This window comes from Carettochelys insculpta, chromosome 21, assembly GCF_033958435.1.
Source record: "Carettochelys insculpta isolate YL-2023 chromosome 21, ASM3395843v1, whole genome shotgun sequence".
Classification (NCBI taxonomy): domain Eukaryota; kingdom Metazoa; phylum Chordata; order Testudines; family Carettochelyidae; genus Carettochelys; species Carettochelys insculpta.
In genome coordinates this window covers 20,552,277-20,576,045 of record NC_134157.1, presented here as the reverse complement: position 1 = coordinate 20,576,045, position 23,769 = coordinate 20,552,277, and the positions used below count along the sequence as shown (strand labels likewise).

The following is a 23,769-nucleotide window of genomic DNA, read 5'->3' as shown; positions in this document are numbered from 1 at the left end:
TTTGAAGGAGGGGCCTAATGTAGATGACCTCCCTGCGTGATTGTGAGCCCCCTGAGTGATGAAACACAATTTGAATAGAACTCAGTGCTTCAACAGTGCCAGTCTGCTTTTTGCATATTTTAGGTATTGTAAGCATCCTGTCATTCAGAAACAGAGACTCTTCTTACAGCATGTGGAAAGATGGGCAATCCAGCACTTGGTGAGTAAAATGATAATTTTATTACAGTGGATTGAAAGGTTTGATTCAGTCTATCATTTCCAAAATTAATAATGTTTAAGGGTTATATTTTCTATTGCAATTAATCAGTGCACGGTACTCCATCAATGCCACTGTTAATTCTATCTGTGGACTCTGGGTAACATTTTTGCATAAGTATTTAAAGGAAGAAGCTATCAAATGGACTTTCTTTGCATGAAACAGAATTTGCCCTTCCAAATTAAACAGCTGGGTCCATCTAATCTGATATCTTGCCTCTCATAGGGCTTGTCTACACTACCCCCCTCCTTCAAAGGGAGGATGGTAGGTAGGGTGCTGGGAGTTTACTAAGGAAGTGCTGCGCTGCATATGCAGCACTTCATTAAGCAAATCCCCCCACAGCAACTTTGAAGTTTTAAACTTTTGAGTTTAAAGTTTTAAAATTTTGAGGAGTAAAGGGACTTCGAAGTTGCCCTTCATTAGGAGGGTGATAGTGTAGACAAGCCCATAGTGACTTAATTCCCGTTATTTTGAAGAAGGATGGAAAATCTCCAACAATATGCCAAGACTATTGTACACGGCAGTATTTAAAGAAAAATCATATTCCTGTGCTCTTTAGTGATCAGCTTGCACACTTCAGCTGGAGATTTGATTAGCCTTAGTTTAGAACACTAATTTAAAAATCTTTTGATCACTGTCACAGGATGCCTCTATGGCTACTCAGTCTACCTCTCTGTCTGGCCTCACAGTCAGACACATATACCAGATTATCATCTTTTTTCCACATGTGTATTTATTGCTTCCTTCCTTGCAAAGTATAACAGCATATTGCAGTCTTGCAGCATGAGGAGGTTTCCCTGCAGCCTTCATACCTGAGCATAGTCTCACTGTCCAGCTATACTGGAAGAAAGGATAGGATGGGTAGCAGGTTCAAAAATGGGTAGCAGGTTCAAAACTAATAAAAGAAAGTTTTTCTTCACACAGCGCACAGTCAACCTGTGGAACTCCTTACCAGAGGATGCTGTGAAGGCCAGGACTCTAACAGAGTTTAAAAAAGAGCTCGATAAATATTTGGAGGTTAGGTGCATAGATGTCTATTAGCAAGGGGTAAGGTATGGTGCCTAGCCTTTTGTCGACGGCGGGAGATGGATGGCAGGAGACAAATCGCTTGATCATTGTCTTCAGTTCACCTCCTCTGGAGCACCAGGCATTGGCTACTGTCGGCAGACTGCATACTGGGCTAGGTGGACCTTTGATCTGACCCAGTATGGCCGTTCTTATGTTCTTATGAGACAGTGCATGTGATATCATTAGGTCACAACTTTATTATAGGTTGAACCTCTCTAGTCTAGTGCCCTTGGGACCTGATTGTCTAGCAGCATTACCAACACTTCCGCTGCTTACTGAGCTCGTAGGAAATATTTGGGGTAAATTACAGCAAAATAATAGTGCAGAACACTAACAGCCAGGGTGGCTGTAAACAAACTTTCTTTATCGAGTGTCCCCGTGGGTGCTCCACAATAGCTGTCGGGCTCGCCCCGGCGCTGCAGATTGGAAACTTTCCAGCAGTTTCTCCCGGACCGCGCATGCGCCAGTGCGCGCCGCTCCCCTGCACGTCCCCGGCCACGTGCGCGATCCGGTCCCCGCCAGTTCCTTCTCAACCGCCATCGGCTGCAGACGGAATCCGCTCAGGCTACGGCCAGAGTCAGCTTAGTTAGAGTTATTTTAGTGTAAACTGTTGGTTTTTTTCTTGCAAAAAAAAAAAAAGGAGAAAAAGAAGAAAAGAAAAAAAAAACATATAAAGATTCAGTAAAGAGAGAGAGGAGCAGAGAAGACGCAGGGACGTGAAGGCCAGTAGGCCTCTGGCCGTGGCGGCCTGCGGTCCGCGAAAGGGGAACAGGCACAAATCTAGTGCTAAGTACCCTATTAACAACTCAAAGACTGACCGCGATGTCCTCTTCAGGATTCAAAAAGTGTGAGTCCTGCCGCGAAGCTATGCCGGCCTCCGATGGGCATAGTCAATGCATTAGGTGCCTGGGGGAATCACATGTTACCCAGAAGTGTTCCCATTGTGCAAAGCTCACAGCCAGGGCCAGAAAAGACAGAGAAATGTGGCTGAAAATGCTGTTGTTTGATAAGGCCCTCCAGCCCGACGTGCCGGAGAGGCCTCAATCGGAGGGACCCCCTGGGCTCCATAAAAGGAAGGCAGCTTCCCTCACTCCCTCAGTGCAGAAACGGAGGAAGCTCTCTCCAGCCCGACCCCTGCTGGCGGTCACAGCGAGCGGGACGGGCGTAGCACACAGCCCGCAGCCGCAGATCCAAACAAGCGGCAGCGCAGCAGCGTACGTGGCAGAGGCTGAGCCTCTGATTACTAAACAGCTGGCATGCACAGCTCCCAGAGCAGCGGCCAGGCAAGCGCCGGAACCGGCGGCACCGCCACAAGCAGCACCAACCCCCGGGGCGCCAGCGGTGCAGGGCCAACAGGCATGCAGCCTGAAGGCACCGGAGGACGTTATCCGCGCGGCACCGCAGCTGAGCGTGCTGAGTGCGGCGCCGACAGCGGGGCTGAGATCCCTGGCATGGGAGGGGGCGGTGCCAGCCCCACAGGGGAGGGGTAAGGCGAGAGCAAAAACCTGGCACTGCAGCCCTTCTCCGCACAGGGCTGCAATGCTACTCTCAACAAGCCCTCCCCTTATGCTGCGCACGCCACCCAGAAGACATGGGTCTCCTCCAGCCTACCCAGAGCCTCCTTCTCCGTTCCTCCAACCAGCATCACCATAGCTTGGGCCACCTTCACCTTTTCTGGGATTGGATCCCTTGGAGTACTATCACAAACCAGTTTCACCACTGTCTGAATCATCGCGGAGATCTCGCTCTCCCAGACACCAGGGGTATGCACCCCGAGAGTGGTCCAGGTCTCCATCCCAGGAACCGTGCCCATGCTGCCATGGTTGCTCTTACCATGCTGGGCACAGACACCCCAGGCATGCATCTAGGGGCAGGTCCCCCCCGACCGTCCAGTACCCCCGCGGACAATCTCGGACGGGGACGGAAACACAGCTGTCTCAAGGGGAGCTGATTTTGGAACCCCGAGACTTTCCTTCGCAAGCCTCTAGCGAGCGGGTGTACCATTGACCGCAAGACCCTGAGAGTTCGAGGGAGGCTTAACCTAGTGGTTCCTCCTTGTCCTCCCCCGACGAGGCTATGGCCCCCGGGGACGTTGCTCCACCGGACGACCTCAAACAGTTTCAGGAGCTGTTTAAAAGGGTGTCTTTCACGCAAGGCATCCAAACGGCAGAGGTACAGGAGAAGCATCACAAACTCCTCAAAAATCTGAGACCCCCGGCTTCGTCCAAAATCGCTATCCCGCTCGATGAAGCCATCGTGGAGTCAGCCACCACCATATGGCAGACCCCGGCTTCCGCTCCACCTACAAACAAGAGAGCGGATAAGAAATACTTCGTCCCAGCGAAGGGCATGGAGTTCCTTTTTAGTCACCCACAACCAAATTCATTGGTGGTAGAATCGTCTCAGCAGAGATCAAAGACTTCCCAGTACAAAGGGCGGGGTATGGACAGAGATGCCAAGAAGCTAGAGCTGTTCGGCAGAAAGGTATACTCCTCCTCCACCCTGCTGTTGAGAATGGCAAATTATGTAGCACATCTAGCGAGCCATAATTTCGACAATTACTCCAGGCTTACTTCTCTCATGGATTCGCTTCCGGAAGATAAGAAGCCGGTGCTGAAGGCGATTGTGCAAGAGGGCTATGCAGCTTCGAGGACAGGAGTCCAGATCGCCCTGGACATGGCAGACACGGCGGCACGCTCAACAGCTACAGCAGTGGTCATACGTAGGGAATCCTGGCTTCAGACATCAGGTATCCCGAGGGATGTGCAGGCGAAGATTGTTGATCTCCCCTTTGACACGCAGAAGTTGTTTGCAGATTCAACCGATTCGGTCCTTCACTCCAGTAAGGACTCAAGAGCTACAGTCAGAACCCTGGGTATTTATACCCCTCCATACAGGAAGAAAAAGTATTACCCTCAGCAAAGACGATACCCGTACCAACCACAGCGTGCTCAGTACCAACGGGGCTACGACCAAGGGCGACATCAACAGCAGCAACAGTATAGAACTCCTAGGCGACGTTGCCAACAAAGCCGCGCATCCTCGGGGCAGGCCCAAAGGCAACAAGTTTGACGGGCAGGTCGAGGGCTGCACTATCACTACCATCGCGCAATGCCATCCCCAGCTAATGTTCCATCATCGCCTCCGACCGTTCCACCCCCAATGGCAAAAGATCACAGCAGACAAATGGGTACTGGAGATCATAGCCACAGGTTACATGATCCCCTTCCAGTCGCTCCCACTGCCAAAACCTCCACCCAGGCCCCACCTCAGGGATGCTTCCCATGAGGCGAGACTCAAACAGGAGGTGGACCACCTTATGTTCATAGGGGTGGTGGAAAGAGTGCCGGAGTGATTCCAGGGGAAAGGTTTTTATTCACGATACTTCCTTACAGAGAAGAAAACAGGAGGCTGGAGGCCCATCTTAGATCTTCGGGGCCTCAACTGGTACTTGCACAAACAACGTTTTCGGATGATCACAGTCGCCTCTATACTCACGGCACTGGACGTTGGAGATTGGTTTGCAGCCCTCGACTTACAAGATGCGTATTTTCATATAACGATCCACCCGGCACACAGACGCTTTCTCCGTTTTATGGTCAGCAAGGAGCATTTCCAATACAAGGTTCTTCCGTTCGGCCTCTCCTCGGCCCCCAGAGTCTTTACCAAAACCCTGGCAGTGGTGTCAGCCTACCCGCACAGACAAGGGGTATTTATATTCACATATCTGGACGACTGCCTACTGAAAGGGGCCTCGAAGGCAGAGGTACTGCGCATGATACGCGTAACAGCAGACACGTTTTCTTTGCTGGGCCTGGTCATCAACCTCGCGAAGTCCGAGACCGACTCCACACAAGACATAGAGTTCATAGGGGCACATATAAACTCTATTACAGCAAGGGTCTATCTACGCGACACCCACTTTTGCGCCATCAGTTCGCTGGCGCAAGTCATTACATACAGCCCCACGGTGCCGGTCTTAACGTGCTTGCAGCTGCTAGGCCACATGGCGACGGCAACATTTGTGGTGCAGAATGCCAGACTGCATATGTGCAGCCTGCAACATTGGCTGGCGAGCATCTACAAGCCGGCATCCCACACTGTCCGCAGGGTGGTGTCGCCCACGACAGAGGTGCGCAGATCCCTGCAGTGGTGGGTAAACCCCAAGAACATGCTGACAGGGGTACCCTTTCACCAACCACAAATCTCTATTTTTCTTACTACAGACGCTTCCCACATAGGATGGGGAGCTCACATCGGTGACAAAGTGACTCAAGGACTATGGTTCCCTACGGAACAGTCACTGCACATAAATATACTGGAGCTCAGAGCAGTGTTCAATGCCTGCAAACACTTTCGAGACCACATACAAGGCAAAGTAGTCGGGATCAATACAGACAATACCTCCACCATGTTTTATATAAATCGACAAGGAGGAGCTCGATCCCGTGCCCTATGTGCGGAAGCAGTCCGGCTGTGGAACTGGTGCATCGCCAACAATATAACGTTGAAAGCCTTGTATTTGCCGGGCGCTCACAACGTGAAAGCAGACCAGCTGAGCAGGCGCTTTGCACTCACGCACGAATGGCAGATCCGTTCCGATCTGCTACGACCTATCTTTCTCACATGGGGGTTTCCTCAGATAGATCTGTTTGCCACTCAGCACAACAAGAAGTGCCCCCAGTACTGCTCCAGGGCAGGATTGGGGCGGGGGTCCCTGGGGGACGCATTCGTGATTTCATGGAAGGGCCCCCTACTTTACGCGTTTCCCCCACAGTGCTCATCCACAAGGTCTTGCAGAAAGCCAGAAGGGAGAGAGCCCGCATGATTCTAGTAGTCCCAACGTGGGATCGACAGCAATGGTTCCCCTTGCTTCTGCGCATGTCGGACTGCCCACTGCTCCCCCTTCCGGTGGCGCCAGACCTACTCACGCAGGCCCAGGGGTCCATAGTGCACCCACACCCTCAAGGCCTGCGCCTACAAGCATGGCTAATCCATGGCTCAGCTCCCTAGAGGGCACATGTACAGAGGGAGTACAGCAAGTCCTGGAGAGTAGCTGAAGGACCTCCACCAGGAAGGCCTACAAGCAGAAATGTACTCGATTCACTGCATGGTGTTCTGCCAAGCAGTTAGCTCCCCTTGATGTTCCTATACTGGTAATACTTGAATACTTATTGGACCTCAAGAGGGGCGGGCTTTCCCTATCCTCACTAAAGGTCCACCTCGCCGCTATATCTGCTTTTCGGCATGAAGAGGAGGGGCCTATGGTATTTGCCCATCCTATTGTTACCAGGTTCCTGAAGGGGCTGGTAAACCTGTACCTCCCTTGGACACCGCTTCCACCATCGTGGAACTTGAACCTGGTACTCAGCATGCTAACGGGCCCACCATTTGAACCCTTAGCCACAGTTCCCCTACGTCTCCTTACGATAAAAACAACCTTCCTCCTTGCAATTACGTCAGCTCGCAGGGTGAGTGAGCTCGCAGCAGTTATGGCAACGCCACCCTGCACAGTATTCTCAAAGGAGGCGGTAACTTTACGGCTGCACCCAGCCTTTGTTCCGAAAGTTTCTTCAGAGTTCCACCTTAACGAACCTATAGTTTTACCCTCGTTTTACCCGAAGCCTCACAGCTCCAGCAAGGAGGCACGCCTACATCTCCTGGACGTGAGGAGGGCGTTGGCCTTCTACATAGACAGAACTAAGTCCTTCCGGAAAGCGGACAGACTTCTAGTCTCTCTTGCTCCCAGGTCAAAAGGAGAGGGTCTCTCTTCACAGAGAATCTTGAAGCACATTGTGTCCTGTATAAAAATGTGCTACGAACTTTGAAAGACTCCTTTGCTGGCCCCGCCTAGGGCTCACTCCACCAGGGGGGGTGGCGGCGTCAACAGCCTTTTGCAAGGGCATCGCGTTAAAAGACATCTGTAGAGCGGCGACCTGGTCATCCTATGACACCTTCGCCAAGCATTATGCCCTACATTGGGTATTCGAAGAGGATACCCGCCTCTCGACAGCGGTCCTTTCGGGGGCAAGCTGCACATAAACCGATTACCCACCTCCTTACTTGGGTTACTGCTGGGTAGTCACCTATTGTGGAGCACCCACGGGGACACTCAATGAAGAAAGAGAAGTTACTCACCGTAGTAACGATGGTTCTTCGAGATGTGTCCCCGTGGGTGCTCCACCACCCGCCCATCCTCCCTGCTTCGGATCTCTGTTTAGTGTTTTTCAGGAGCATGCGAGGCGGTTGGTCAAGGAACTGGCGGGGACCGGATCGCGCACGTGGCCGGGGACACGCAGGGGAGCGGCGCGCGCCGGCGCATGCGCGGTCCAGGAGAAACTGCTGGAAAGTTTCCGATCTGCGGTGCCGGGGTGAGCCCGACGCCTATTGTGGAGCACCCACGGGGACACATCTCGAAGAACCATCGTTACTACGGTGAGTAACTTCTCTTTATGGGACCATGAAAAACTTTCCACACCCATGATAAATGGCGGACCAGCTAAATAAAATCATGCTGAATCACAGATGTTGCCAGATGAGAGAGTGCTGGACTAGAGAGTTTCAACATGTACCAATGTTCTAGATGTACCTAGCAGATAAAAAAGGTACAGTGCAGGTAATTCCATGATCATTTAAATGTACCCCAGAATACTCCATCCGTCCTACCCTGTTCCCCAGCCAATCCACTGTTGAGAATTTATGATGTCCCCTCACTCTCAAATGAAGGTTAAAGCGGACTATATAAAGGGGAGTTGACCCGCTGTCATGCCAGTCACCAGGAGCCCTGAACACTCCTGTTTCCCATTCCTTTAACAAGTACCTCCTTTGAATTCCTTATCAATCCCTTTAACTGGTTGTTGTATCCCTTCTCTTTGAGTACCTGCATTTGACATCCACCCCACATTTATATAAAGAGTTGTGGCATGATAGCCTAACTCTCCTTCCAAGTTTGCCCCAGGTAAGTCCTCCTGGAACCTGCTGTGTGGAAGGTGAAAAACCCTTCACTCTGTCTTGGCCAATCTGTTAGTGAGGGGAAATTTCCTTCCCAGACCCACAAAGAAAGGAACAGCTAGTGCAATGCCCCAGCAGTTCCATACCAAACCTGGTATTTCTTTACTTCCCAGAGTAGCAGAGCAGGTGCTTCTCCACCTGGTCCAGGTAAAAGAGGAATTCACCTGTCTGTCTTGTATTTATGCTTATACCCTGGCAGGGATGGATCAGTGTCCCCACAATGACCTGTTTAGTGGCTGCTGCAAAAGTTGCTTTTTGCCTTTCCCACACTTTAGGGGTAGAGACTCCATCCCCACCCCCCAGCTGGACAAGCCTCTCCTGTACTCCCCTGCTTGAAATGCTGAGCAGTCACACTCTGAGCTTTACTTCTAAGTTCTCCCTTGCTTCTTGTTGCTTCCACTTATATCCTCCCATCATTAGCCCAGTGACTACAGGTGTTCATCACCCCTCAACAGGAAATGTTTAATTGCTCATAGCTGGTCCTGCAGCCTTTTTAATACTGTAACGACATCTGTGATGAAGGTGTTACTAATGGGGCCCTGTCACAGTCACACATTTGTCCAGCCATTCTGAAAGGACTACATAAGGTTTAATTGACCCAGGAAAGCACATAGTAAACCCAGATCTTGAGTAATGTAAGTTGTGCCAGAATAGGCACTTTCTATCTATCTTGGTATTTTAAACTACACCCAAAGAAATCACTGAACAAAACATCTATATTATGCTCAATTTCCTTGACAGGTTGACAGCTTTTACCTTAAGGATTTTTGGACAAGTTAGTTTGTATATTGCTCTGGATCACATTTCTATTTGTAATTCAGTGATGTGGCTGATTGAAAAGTGTCAGGTGCCAGATGGGTCATTCAAAGAACTTTCAAATTATCAGCCAGTAAAACTACAGGTATGTTCAGTGAACACATGTTTGATATTGTACTCTTATTTGATTCAAAAGCTGTTTTAGGCCCTATTTCAGCAAAGCGTGTAAATAAGTGCTTCAATGCTATGTGAAATCACAGTTTTGGAGGTAATTTTGCTATAATTCACTGAGTTCCAATACAAGTTCACACTTGTTTGATTATACGGAAAAAAGGACAGGGACACTTGATATGGATTTTAATCTGGTTGCAACTTTATTGTATAGCTGTATCGGACTATCTGGCAGATAAAGTGTACCAGCACAGGCAAATCCGTGTTTGTACAAATTATTACCTGAAGTGTCCACCAACCTTCCTTCGTTTTCTTCCAGGTCCCCCAGCCAACATATGGCTTGGACCTTACCATCCGCCACCTTTGTAAGAGGGTTAAGGCTGGCTATGAGAATGGAGGAGGGAGCATTCACTCCCTGCTGTAACAATCATAGGCATCCCCAATATCCCTTCCCCATTCTGTTCCTGTATCCAGTACCTCCTTTTAAGTCCCTTACCAGGCCACTTATCCAGTCACTGGATGCTTGCACTAGACATCTGCCCAACCCTTACGGAATGAGTTGTGACATATCGTCTACCACCCTTTTTTCTTGCCAGAAAAGTCCTTCTTGAAGTCCACTATAGGGAAGGTGAAAAATCCTTACTCCATTGAAGCCAGTCTGGTGGTGCAGGAAAAATTCCTTCCGAATCCTGCTTTAAAAAGAGTGACTAGTATAATGCTCACAGCAGGTCCTAACCCAGCCTCATATTCACTTCCAGAGGTGATGTTCAGGGTGCACAGGGGGTCACATACACTTCCCAGCATCGCCCCCACATCAGTGCTGTGCCGCTTCTGGTGTGTGTGAGGCAGTCCCCCACTCCTCCAAAGCAGCAGGGCCTGAGAGCAGTGTGAGATTCCTAGCTCACACTACTCTCAGGCCACACTGATATAGGGGAGGGAATGGCCCATACTCATTGGAAGCAGTGCAGCTCTTCTGCAAGAAGAGGCAGGTGGGAGTGGAGCAGGGGCGTAAAGAGGGCAGGGAAGGGGAGGAGCATGGACAGAGCTGGAAGAGGAGGGGCAGGGCTGCATGGCTGGTACCCCCCTGGAATCCCTGCGCTGGTCACCTAGGTTCACTTCCACTGGAGAAGTGAGCGTGGATGCTGGGTTGCTTGCTGCATGGAATAAAGAGGCTTCTCCCACCCAGGGCTTGCACCTATATGCCCTCTGGACCTCACAGTCCTGGAGCTGGGGATAAGTTGGCACTGCAAAGCTGACCATCATCCACCTTCTTGCAGTACGCTCTGACTCCTTACCACCACAGTCATAAAGCAGTACGATCCTCCTTCCACAAGCCCAGACATCTGCCCCTCTCTAGTTGTGGTGCAGTCACTGTCTACTTCTAAAATCACTTTTGCAGTAGCACAGCCTTAAGAACTTTATTATATTTTCAGCTAGATACCTGCATGTGACTTCTTAGATGCTGTGAAAGCAACATGTACATTGTCTTTTTCTAATCATGATGTAAAAGGCTTGAGAAATACTACCTTGTCATTACATATATTTTTGATCTAATCTGTTTGTATTTTTAAATAAATTAATCTTTTCACAAAAGAATACTATTTTTCAGCATAAAGATAAAATTGTTATGGCACTGATACTTACAAAAATTTTTCTGAAGTTCCTCACCTAACTTGTAAAATATTCTTTTCATCAATGAATGCATTGTTTTGAACTAGCTTCATTTACATGTTTGAATTTTTGTAGGGTACTTTGCCTAAAGAAGACAAAGAAAAAACTTTGTATCTCACAGCTTTTTCTGTTATTGGACTTGAAAAGGTGATTCACTTATGCCCAACAGAGGTATGTAATGCTCTCCTTTGGCCCAAGTCAATTGTGTTCTCAGTTTCTGTGTTTTGTTCTGAGATTTCTCCCTTCTCATTAACCCCCCACCCAGCCCAGGCCCAAAAGCAAGTCAAAATTGATTTTGAACATCTATGATTCTCTCTCAATCCCACGCTTCCACAACCCAAAGCTCCTTTATCATGAGAATTAGTTCCAGTGTCAAGTGCTAATATATACAGGTTGAACCTCTCTAATCTGGCAGCCTCGGGACCTGAACAGTGCTCAGCAAGAGAATTTGCTGCATCATGGGAGTCAGTATTGTCTAGCACATTACCACCACTTCCACTGTTTCATGGACTCAGGCTGCATCTGCAATATGAGATAAATTGGAATTAAAGGCACTTAGCTCAATATTACCAGGTGACTCTCTTCACTGAAAATACCATTAGCTCAATTTAGGAAGCACTAATTTTGAGAGTACAAAATCGCAGTTACCTGATGGTTATAGCGTCAAGCTCGAATTGAGAAGTTTCATTAAAGTCCAGTGTGGAAGCGTCACATTCTAAAGTCAGATTTATTAGCCTCCACGGGTGTCCCCTATCTATCTCACAAAACTGCGCATGCTGCACCTGGCTGCCAGTTCCCCACTACTAGCAGAAGCTGGGAAACTGACCAGGCTGCTGCACTCCGGTGGCAGGGGCCGGACACCCCACAGCCAGGCCACTCAAGCCGGCACGGGACAAGGCATCCCACGTCTGGGCAGCTTGAGCTGTATGGGGCCAGACACTCCACGGCCTGACAGTTCAAGCTGTTGAGGGGCCACGCAGCCTGCAGCCAGGCTGCTTGAGCTGGCACATGGCCAGGGACCCAACGGCTGGGCTGCTTGAGCCAGTGTGGGGCCAGGCACCTATATCTGGACTGCTCAAGCAGCTGTGGGTCCAAGAACGTCACAGCTCAGCTGCTGGGGCCAGATGCCTATGGGCAGACACCCACCCTGCAGGCACCCAGCCAGTGGACTCGAGCAGCTTTTCCACTGGACGCGGTGAATGGCAGGGGTTTGGGGTTTTTTCAAGAGGGTTTTTTTTGGTAGGGGGAATATTTTTGGGTGGTTTTTTGGGGGGGATTGTTTTCAGGAGGTTGGTTTTTTGGGAGAAGTTGGGGTTGGCGGAGCCTGTGGGAAGAGGGAGTAGATCCTCACATTTAAGGGACTATGGGGAAGAATGGACAGCCATTCCAGTCTAGTAAATGGAGGGTTTACTGTACTAGCAAGAGCCAGGAAATTGAGCAGGGCTGCTGCACTGTCAGTTTCCCAGATCTCCCAATCTGCTGGACACAGGAAACTGATAGTGCTGCTGCTCCTGGCTCAGAATGCAAGGCTAAGGGAACTGTGAGATAGGTTCCCACAATACACTGCTGCAAAACTCGATGTTTGGTGATTTCAGTGTGGAAGCAACGTGTCGAATTTGTTGGGAGCCTGTGGGAAGTGAGGATACTCAAAATCGAATTTAGAAAAAATCCAGCACTATAAAATCAGTTTTAATAAATATGAAGTTATTTTCAGTGTAGACATATCCTTGGATGATATTTATGGATAAATTAGAGCTACATAACAACACAGAACACTGAGAGCCAGGACTGTTGGATGCCAACAAACTTTAGGGGACCATGGAAAGCTTGGCCACAGCCATGATAAGTGGTCATCTGGCTGACTATGATCATTGCAGATTACAGATGTTGCTGGGCGAGAGTGTTCTGGATTAGAGAGGTTAAGCCTGAACATGGTGATCTAGCCTTTAGTGAGTGATGTGATGATGCAACTTCCAAAATAATTAAAAGAATGACCTGTATCATTTACCTGGGCATTTGGTTGCATAATGTCTTGGTTGTTTTTCCTTCAAGTTCATATAACCTGCTACTCACCTTTTCAGAAAATCCAAAAAGCTAAAAATGCAGCGGATGATTATTTGCTGAAAAATGTGCAAGATGCGCAAAGCACATTTACTTTGGCAATATCTGCTTATGCATTAGCTCTCATGGATCCAAACCATCCTGGTACACGCTTAGCCTTCGCTGCACTGAAGAAAGAAGCTCTTGTAAAAGGTATGACTCAGTAAACTCTCTCTTCAACCTAAAGAACCTGTTAATGCAGTTGGTAGTCTATAAGTAAGTGAGTAAAGTTTGCTGAACAGATGAAGCTAGCCCTAAAGATTCTTTCAGATTAAATGAAATATTTAACTAGTTGTCATAAGTATTTTGTTTCTTTAAAAATTAATATAATCAAAGTTCCTCTCTCCTTTCAAGGAATTAATGTGGCTGTCTTAGTGAATAGTGTAAAAGCAGATTGATGACTCCTATGAGATTTCTATGTACATAATAGCTGGGTCTACACGGAGCTGCTCTCCCAGCAGCTCCATGCTAATGAGTAGTGTCACAATTGCAAATGGCTGTTCATTAGCATATTCCCATGGCTAATTAACATAGCTGCATGAGATTTTGCTCTTAGCAGAGGGTGGTGCCGACAATAAACATGTTGTGTGGATGTGCCTCTGCTGACTAAACCCCCCACGTCGCCAATCCCTTATTCCTGAAACAGGGATAATGTTGACACAGACTGAGAGATAGCCGTGTTAGTCTGTATTCTATCCAAACAAAAAGCAGTCAAGTAGCACTTTAAATAATAACAAAATAATTCGTTAGGTGATGAGCTTTTGCGGGACAGACCCACTTCTTCAGATCATAGCTATACCAGAACAGACTCAATATATAAAGCACAGAGGTCCAAAAATTATCAAGGTTGACAAATCAGAAAAATTGTTATCAAGGTTGGCAAATCAGAAGAGCCGAAGGGAAGCTGGAGTTGGGGCATGGGGTGGGGAAGTCAAGAGTTAGATAAACAAAGTATGTAAAAGAGTCCTTATAGGCCATGTGTACACGTGCCCCAAACTTCGAAATGGCCATGCAAATGGCCATTTTGAAGTTTACTAATGAAGCGCTGAAATGCATATTCAGCGCTTCATTAGCATGCGGGCGGCAGCGGCGCTTCGAAATTGATGCGCCTTGCTGCCGCGCGGCGCGTACAGATGGGGCTCCTTTTCGAAAGGATGCCACCTACTTCGAAGTCCCCTTATTCCCATGAGCTCATGGGAATAAGGGGACTTCGAAGTAGGCGGGGCCCTTTCGAAAAGGAGCCCCATCTGGACGCGCCGCGCGGTGGCAAGGCGCGTCAATTTCGAAGCGCCGCTGCCGCCCGCATGCTAATGAAGCACTGAATATGCATTTCAGCGCTTCATTAGTAAACTTCAAAATGGCCATTTGCATGGCCATTTCGAAGTTTGGGGCACGTGTAGACGTAGCCATAGTGGGTCAGGTAATTGCTGTCCTGGTTCAAACCATGTGTTAATGTGTTGAATTTGAATATAAATGAGAGTTCTGAGCACTCTCTCTGTAAATTATTGTTAAAGTTCCTTTTTAGTAAAACACAGACTTTCAGGTCATTAACAGAATGGCCCACACCATTAAAGTGCTGGCTGACAGGTTTGTGAGTCTGGAATTTTTTGATGTCTGTTTTGTGTCCATTCATTATTTGTCAAAGAGTGTTTACAGTCTGTCCTATATACACAGTATGTGGGCATTGTTGGCACATGATGGCATATATGATGTTAGTTGAGGAACAGGAGAATGTGCCTGTGATTCTGTGAATAACATGATTAAGTCCAGTGATGGTATCTCCAGAATAGATATGTGGTCAAAGTTGGCAACGTGGCTTATTGCAAGGAAAAGTTCCAGGACTGATATTATTGTGGTATAGCTTGTGGTTGATGATGAGAATCCTCATAAGGTCGGGAGGTTGTCTGTAGCAGAGAACAGTCCTGTCACCTAGGGCCTTCTGGAGTGTAGCATCCTGATTCAGGATAGATTGTTGATGTTTAATGATGCATTGCAGTGGTTTGAGTTGAGGACTGTAGGTATACAAAATAGACATAAAAACCTCCTAACTCACAAACCTGTCAACCAGCACTTTAATGCAGTGGGCCATTCTGTTAATGACCTAAAAATCTGTGTTTTAGTGAGAATAAAACTTCTTTATGTGCCCGTTAGAGAATAAAATTGTGTTTTGCAGAGGTCAGATTGTATTTATGGATTGAAATAGCTTTCGGGCATAAGGAGAGCACAACTCAATCTCTAATAAAAACAGAGGGAAGCAAAGCTCCCTGAAGCTTTGTGCAGTGAGAGTTCTCCTTCCTGCTGGAATCTACTTTAACTCCTGCTAATATAATAAAATTATTCTCCCAGGTGACACACCCATTTATCGGTTTTGGAAGGATACTTCCCTTAAATTAGATAAATATGTTCCTAATGCTGGCACTGCACAGATTGTTGAAACCACTGCTTATGCCTTGCTAACCACTCTTCTGAGTGGGGATAAAATCTATGCTAATCCAGTTGTCAGATGGCTGTCTGAAGAGCAAAGATATGGTGGTGGATTTTATTCCACTCAGGTATGTTTTTAAATATTTGTCTTGCATTCTGCAAATAAAAAAATCTATTAAAAGAAAACTGATAATATAGTAGTTTTGCAGAGCTATAGTCATATTTATTTACTAGCTTCATCATCATCATCAACAACTATGAGCTCAATGCCCATTGGTGTCTCATGCCTCCCTTACTATTTCTTTCCATCTTTCCCAGTCCAGCGCAGAGTGGCTTAGTTTCTGTAGACTATCTCCACACCAGTCTCCTATATTATCTGCCCATTCTCTGCGGAGTCTGCCTCTCATATTCAAACTGTCCATTATGCCAAATACTAGGGTCTTGACTTTTTACTTGTTCATTCTACAGATATATCCGAATAGCTGTAGCTTCCATTGTATAACTTTCTGCAGTAGGTTCTCTTTTGGCTGTATCTTTCTATATAACTCCTCATTGGTGACCTTCTGCATCCATCCTATTCTTAGGATCTTTCTATAATAACTCCTCTCAAACGCCAGTATCCTCTTTGAATATTTCATTATCACTGATGTTTCACATCCATAGAACATGCTGCTGAATACATGTTTTCAAGATGCTCAGCTTCATTCCTAAGATAATTTTGCTTTTCCATATCTTATCCGCCTTCAAACTCGCTCTTGCTTTTGCTATTATAGTTGCTGTTTCCTTCTTATAGTCTAGATCATACATCATGTTGCTCCCCAGATACATGAACTTCTCTACATTCTCTAGTTTGATCCCATTTACTCTGATTTCCCTTCCTATTTCCTTATCTCCAAATACCATTGTCTTTGTTATATCGATGTTCATAATCTGTCCATACTGCTTGCCTTCCTCATTTAGCACCTGCACTGTTCTCGATAGCTCCTCTTCATCTTCTTTGATGATAACTATATCATCCGTGAACCTCAAGTTGTTAATTCTCATCCCATGCACCGATATCCCTTCTACCTTTCCTTGATCTTGTCCATTGCTCTCTCTAGATGCGTGATGAAGATACTCAGTGATATTGGATCTCCTTGGCTTGTACCTCTATTCATTCTAAACGAACTTCTCAACTCTCTGCACATTCTCATCGCTGCCTCCGCATTGCTGTTGATATCCTCCAGCAAACGTATGTCTGCTATCTACCCCATATGACTCCAACACCACCCAAGTCACTTTCTGATATATACTGTCAAATGCCTTCTGAAAATCAGTGAAGCAATTGTAGAAGTTCTTATTCTTTCATCGAGCTTTCTCCTCTATCAATTGTAGTGCCAATGTCTGCTGTGTGGTACTTCTATCTTTGCTGAATCCCATTTGCTCATCTGCTAGATGTTCTTCTATCTGAAATCTCACTGTCTCTTTCAATATCATCATCAGCACCTTGCCTAGATGACTCATTAGGACAATCATTCTGTAGTTCTTGCAGTCCAGCGTGCTTCCTTTCTTGTGTATTGTCCCTAAAATGGATCTTGTCCATTCCTTAGGTGCCTTCCCGTCTTTCCACACTATGGCTACATCTACACTAGGGAAAAACTTCGAAATGGCCATGCTAATGGCCAAATCAGAGAATACTAATGAGGCGCTGAAATGAATATTCAGCACCTCATTAGCATGCTGCCAGCTGTGGCACTTCAAAAGTGCCGCCTTTCACTCACGCGCGGCTCATCTACGTGGAGGTCTGTTTCGAAAGGGCACTGCAAACATCAAAATCCCCTTATTCGTATCACTTTCATAGTGCCCCAGCCTACAGCATGCTAATGAGGCACGGAATATTCATTTCAGCACCTCATTAGTATTCTCCGATTTGGCCATTAGCATGGCCATTTTGAAGCTTTCCCCTAGTGTAGATGTAGCCTATATTACATAGTCTGTATATTTCCTGAATCATACTTTCTCCACGGTATTTGATCATCTCTCCCGTGATCTTCTCATTTCCAAGTCTCTTGTTCTTTTGTCATTTAATTGCTCTTTCTACTTTCTCCTGCAAAATATCAGTCTCGCTTTCGATGCTCAGTGGTGATATCTCTTTGAGTTCTTCTGACAGTTTCTCCGAGACACTTGGGTACAACTGTGGTTGGTGCAGTATTTCACTCCTCGCTGCACAACCTTCTCCTTACTCATGAGCACCTCGTTATTCTCATCTTTGATCACCATCTGCTTTGGCTCCCACTTCCTATTAATATTCTTGATCATCTTATATACCTCCCTGGTCTTACACTCACTGTAATACCTCTCTGTATTTTCACCACTGCTCCTTAAAACATTTTCCCTTATCCATTCTGGCTGCTTTCCTTACCTTGTTGCATTTCACACTATATTGCTGTTCCACCCGCTTAGAAACATCCCTTCTGATCTTCAGTGCTCTCTTGTCTTGGACCAACATTGGTCTCTCCTGCGTAATGCACTTCTTATTGATCTTCTCTTTTTCCAGAACTGTCTGCTCAATTGCCTATTCTATTGCTGTGGCTATCCTTTCAACTCTCTTATGTAGGTCTTTTTCTGTGGCCACGTTCCTGATCTTCTCTTTGAGTGCTGCTTTGTACGCATTCCATATTTCTTCCTTGTCTAGCCTCACCACGAGTCTTCATTTGTTGAACTGTGTCTTATACTTTCTCTTGAGATTCATCTTGATGTTCACAATCACTAGACTGAGTCCAAATCCATATCCACCACTTGGAAAGTTTGGCTCTGCTGTATGGATGTTACCCATCTTCTTTTTATCAGGATCATACCTATTATGTTCTTGGACTTCCGATCGTTCGATTGCCATGTCCACTTCCTGCAGTCCTTTCATTGGAATCTCATGTTGCAGATCAACATCTTGTGCTCTGTAGCAAACGTTAGTAGTTTCCCACCTTGTTCATTTCTTTCTCTATAACCAAACCTTCACATGAGACTCTCCCGACCTTCATTTTCTGTTCCGACCTTCACGTTCCAATCTCCTCTGATGATCAACACATCTGTCTTCAGTATCTCCTCCAGCGTCTTTTCAAATCTTTATAGAATAGCTTGATATCTACCTCCATACTGTCTGACGTGAGTGCATACACCTGATGACTGAGATGTTGAAGAGTTTTGCTTCGAATTTTGCTGCCATCATTCTCACACTCACCCAATTGTATTTTAACAATGCTCCTCTAGCTCTTTTGCTAAGAAGGAATCCAACTCCTGCCGCCTCATGCGTCGTTTCATTCCCTGACCAAACAACTTCGCAACTGTATATCTCTCCTGATGCCGTCCAATGCATCTCTGCCAGTCCAAGTATATCGCATCAGTATCTCTCCATCTCTGCTTTTGAAGCAGCTCTAACTTTCCAGTCACCCACAGCATATGGGCAGTCCACCTTCCAATTGATAGTATATGTGTTAGATGTAGTTTTCTTTCAGTAACCAACTTATTGATCCAACCCTGATTGCTCGATTGGTATTGTGGGCCTTGTTTATCTGGGCGATGTCTGAGCCAGCATCTTTTATCAGTTAATCATTCTGGTATCAGATTTCATTTGTAGTGGTTTTTTGTGATCAGCACATTGACATTCGTCTGACCAACCCTGTTTACTAGCTTGCTTACTTTTCGAATGTCTGTTTCCAGCAGCGGTGTTTATTTACAAACTTTTAATCAAACAATAAATTACATAAACATGCCCACAATGTAGTGTTAACAATCCTATCATTTTATTAGGAGTATATAAAGCAATATTAAATTGCTTATCTGGTTATCTTTACCACTGTTTGTCTTACTAAATAAGTGCCAGAGTAAAATGTTTAATAATCAGTTTTGTTACAGCTTTGTATTTCAGTAGTAATTCTTTCTGATTTTTGACAGGACACAATTAATGCTCTTGAAGCTTTGACAGAATATTCCCTTCTCACTAAGCATCTTTTGCTGAACATGGATGTCAAAGTGGCTTACAAAAATTATGGAGACCTTAAGCACTATAAGCTGACAGAAGAAAATTACTTAGGCAGGCCTTTGGAAGTAAGTGAATAGTTTTACCTTAGAAAAGTGAAAACAAATCTCATCAATAAGTTACAAAAATTCCTTTTAGAAACAAATAAAGTTTAGATATATTTTAAAGAAAGATAGCATGTCCACGAAATATACCATTTGATTAATTGTTGACTTCATCAGCTAAGATTTATTTGATGCACTGATTCAGGACCACATCCTGGAAACACTTATATACATATGTGGTCCCACTGAATTCATGTGTGTGAAGTTACATGTGTATAAAGTGGGATTAGCCTTTCGCTAGTAAACAGAAATGTAAAAAATATCATCTGATCCATCTGGCCTATTTGACAGTAATTGGAGTATCTTAACTATGACTTTGCAAATAGTTCCATTTAATGTCAAATCATAATTATGTTTACATCTTTAGGTACCTTTGAATGATGACATATATGTAAGCACCGGGAGTAGCACTGGCTTAGCAACAGTAAATGTGAGTGCTTAAGGAAACATTTTAAAGAAACTAAGGGGTTTTTTGGTTTTGTCAATATGGGCCATGAAAAGTTTCCTGTCAGCATCCACTTCTGTTACCTCTTTCCTGGACAAAAGAGGCAGAAGTAATTTGGGATGCCTTTAGATTATGTATGAAAAAGGTGCAACTGCATTTGAAATCATTAGTTGCACTTGTTTTTATGCCAGCTCAGCTCATTTGTCTTAAGTCATGTGTCTCCTAAACCATATGGTCTAATTTGGAAAATTTTGACAGCAGCAAAATAATTAAATTATATGAGGTGATTAATAAAATAATTAAATTGCCTGAGGTTATTTATTTGTATGAGAGAAGGGATGGAAGTTTTTCCCTCATCCCCTGATTTATGTGTTCCATACTTCTAAATATTTTGCACCAAAATTTTTATTGCCACTCATTAATTTGGTGTGTTCAGTTTGAGACATCGACTTCCAGGATTCTTGGGTTGGGCACCCAAAAATGGAGAACCCCAAGTAAATGACAATTGATGAAAAGCTTTGCCGCCGTACATTTGTAATAGAGAATGTGCCTTTTCTTTCTCTATTTTTCTGTGCTTTGTATTCTTTATAAATATATTATAATTCTGCTATGACATTGTTATTTATCCTTTGGCTTCTGTACCTCCAGGATTTTCACAAATAAATCACTGATTACTGCCTTTCAGAAAAGAACCATACCTGATTCACAAAGGCTTTTCAATAACATAGTCAATATTTGTTATTCTTTTATAGCATAAACACTGGATCACAACCTAATCTAATATGCACAGACTGGGCTAATATTCTTATCAGTTATTCTGTCATCTCTGTCTCTTTTCCTCTGCAATTTTCAAAGAGGAGTCATTACTATACATTTATATAGTACCTTACATGTGTGATATACTGCTATATTGATATATATTTCTTCAAGTAGTGTTCCTATGAGTGCACCACTTCAGGATGAATGTGCCCGATGTGCCTTTGATCATAAATTTCTGGCTGCCCACCTTTTGGTCTTCAGAGATTGATTTTCACATATTTGACCTGCATGGGAGTAAACTACATTGGACAAATGGATTTTGGAAGCTGTAACATCAGGTTACTCTATCCATTTTATGTCCATTCCTCCATGCCAACCCTTCTCTTCTCTTCTTCATCCTCTTGTCTAAAGATCATTTGCTGAGACAGGAGGTTATCTGTCCCCTATACACAAGGGGCATAGAAACAGTTCCAGCCCACCACAAGGGGGAAGGGATTCTATTAAGTATTGGCTGGTACCCAGAAAGAATGGGGGATGGAGACCAGTGTTAGATCTCAGACTCCTAATACCTTGTGAAATTCATGAGAGTGACTCTCGCTATAATTCCATCACTGGCTTCTAGAGATTGGGATGCAGTCCTGGACCTTTAGGATGTGTATTTTCACATCAAAATGCACTCCATTCACAAGAGGGTACTTCAGTTTACAGTTGACTAGAATCACCACTAGCAGAGAGTGCATCCTTTTGTCCACCACCTGTCTCTAAGAGTGTTCTCCAAGATCATGGCAGGTGGTAGCAGTTCACTGAAGGGAACTTTACGACAATTGTCTTCTTTTTACCTTAATGATTGGCTGCTCAAGTGCTGGTCATACAATGACGTCCCACAGTAAACAAACCACTTGTTCTATACATTTAGTCTTCAGCTGAGCATCAAAAAGTCTCCTTTGGTCCCAGTACAATTGTTTGATTTCATAGGGGCTTCTCTGTGTGCTGTAACAGGAAAAGCTTACCTACTGGGGTCAGTATTATGACCCTGAAATACCCAATATCCAAGGTTCAAATAAGCCCTCAGACATTGATGTCTAATTCTGCATATGACTGTCTGCTTTTGTCTGATCATCTGCAAATGTGAACATCTGTTGATCAGTTTTGAGAATTGTTTGCTGTGCATGTTCTGTTAATTGTCTATATTATTTGTATATTTATAGGTGAGGACTGTATATCATAAAATCAGTACTTCTGAGGAGACATGTAACTTTGAATTGAAGGTTAACGTATTGACAGATAAAGGTAAAGAGTTAGTGGTGACTTTTAAATGCTTGTTTTCATTTTTCAGATTAATCAAGACTTTATAGGAAATGCATCTTGATTAACAAAATGGTCGGTATTATCCTGGGCAGATAACTTTACCTTCAGCCAAATCAATTTTATGTGATTCACAGCTGTTAATTTAATAGTGCACAGATGTTACCATGCATATGTGGGATCTGGAAGGGGAGTTCTGCTTTTCTGGTTCAGATTATAAAAACTAAAATTTTGGTTAATGTATAAAAGAAAAATCATGTTGTTTGCTCATGAATAAAATGTGCATTCCCATTAAAATACGTCTGAAAAAACTCTGAAAAGTATTTATCCCTTGAATAAGAAAATATTAATGGGAACCAATTCACATAAGTATCCTGTGCACTGTACAGCTGCTTCTGAAGAGCTATATATTTTTTCATCTGATGAAGTGGGCTTTACCCATAAAAGCTCATGACCCAATAAATATGTTAGTCTGTAAGGTGCCACAGGACTGTTTGTTTGTTTGTTTGTTTGTTTGTTTGTTTGTTTTATAAATTACTTTTTCTATTTAACATGCAAAAGGTGAAAGAAGAATAGATGATGACCAACCAGAACGTTTAGAGGCCTGTGCAAAGTAAGTACAATTTATTTTTCAGTAACAAAGCTGACCATTTTGGTACTTTTATATGTCTAGGTATCTTTTAAGTTAAATTCTAAATTGCCTGTGCTCCTAGCTCTGTACCAGTCTGGATTCCCCACACCAGGTGAAATCACCACTTGACACTTAAGCCATTGGAGCAGTGCCAAGGTTACTGTGAAGAGGTTACTTCACTTGTACATTTTCTGCATGTTCAAAATTGTAGCCGTAACTTACTTTAGCATACACACTTACAGTTAATTTCCTTCACATTTGAAAAAACAAAATTAGAAGGGAAAAGTTTAAAACATTCATCATCCACTTGCTAATAGTTGCTACCTTATGTTACTGTTTCTGAGACCATTATTTCCCTCTTTTTATGTGCATGTGTGTACAAATGTGCAAGATCCAGATCAAAGATTGTAAGCTCTCTGGCCTAAGGACTCCTTTAATTGAGGCTCTGGCACTATTGTAGTATAAATAATAATATGTAATTTCTATTGATTTTTATTGGTCTAATTCTGAAGTAAGTCAGCTGAAATCAGTGATGTTGTTATGGATTTACAGTGGCATAAGTGTGAGTAGAATTTGCCCGTAGGCTTTTCTGAGACCCATGCTGAAAGTTCTAAATTTTGGTTCTACTTATATTTAATTTTTTTTGTCCATTTTAGGTACAAACCTCGTGTGAGAGAACCACAGTCAGAGTCTTCACATGCTGTGATGGATATAACTTTGGTTAGCGGATTGGAGGCAAATACAGAAGATTTATCCACTGTAAATATTAAAGAACATTTACCATTATCCTACAGTATTTATTGTCCTGCTACTTTATATGTTTTAGGGTAATAGCACAGTTTTTAAGCATTGTCTCTATCACATTGTAAAACATTTTTCTCACACTAGTTGGAATTGTGTACCTGAATTTAGCATCTGGATTATGCCCTTTGTGAGCTTTATCCCGTTAAGTCAATGGCCTTCAGTGCCTAGAGCCATAGTGTCCAAAATGATAGCTACCTGTTTGGCGAGATGAGTTTAGCTAGTGAGCTTGAACAATACATATATTTTCAG

At 44.6% G+C, this 23,769-nt stretch overlaps 1 protein-coding gene across 1 annotated transcript in view; it reads left to right on the top strand.

Moving 5' to 3' along the window:
- Positions 1-23,769, top strand: part of C5 (complement C5) — a 76,813-nt gene that overhangs the window by 41,675 nt on the left and 11,369 nt on the right. Inside the window, exons 25-34 of the mRNA XM_075015860.1 lie at positions 124-199; positions 9,077-9,236; positions 11,009-11,104; positions 13,015-13,186; positions 15,380-15,585; positions 19,388-19,540; positions 19,944-20,006; positions 21,989-22,070; positions 22,647-22,698; positions 23,373-23,475. Of these exons, the coding sequence (XP_074871961.1) occupies positions 124-199; positions 9,077-9,236; positions 11,009-11,104; positions 13,015-13,186; positions 15,380-15,585; positions 19,388-19,540; positions 19,944-20,006; positions 21,989-22,070; positions 22,647-22,698; positions 23,373-23,475 (1,163 nt within the window). The remainder of the gene's footprint in view (positions 1-123; positions 200-9,076; positions 9,237-11,008; positions 11,105-13,014; positions 13,187-15,379; positions 15,586-19,387; positions 19,541-19,943; positions 20,007-21,988; positions 22,071-22,646; positions 22,699-23,372; positions 23,476-23,769) is intronic.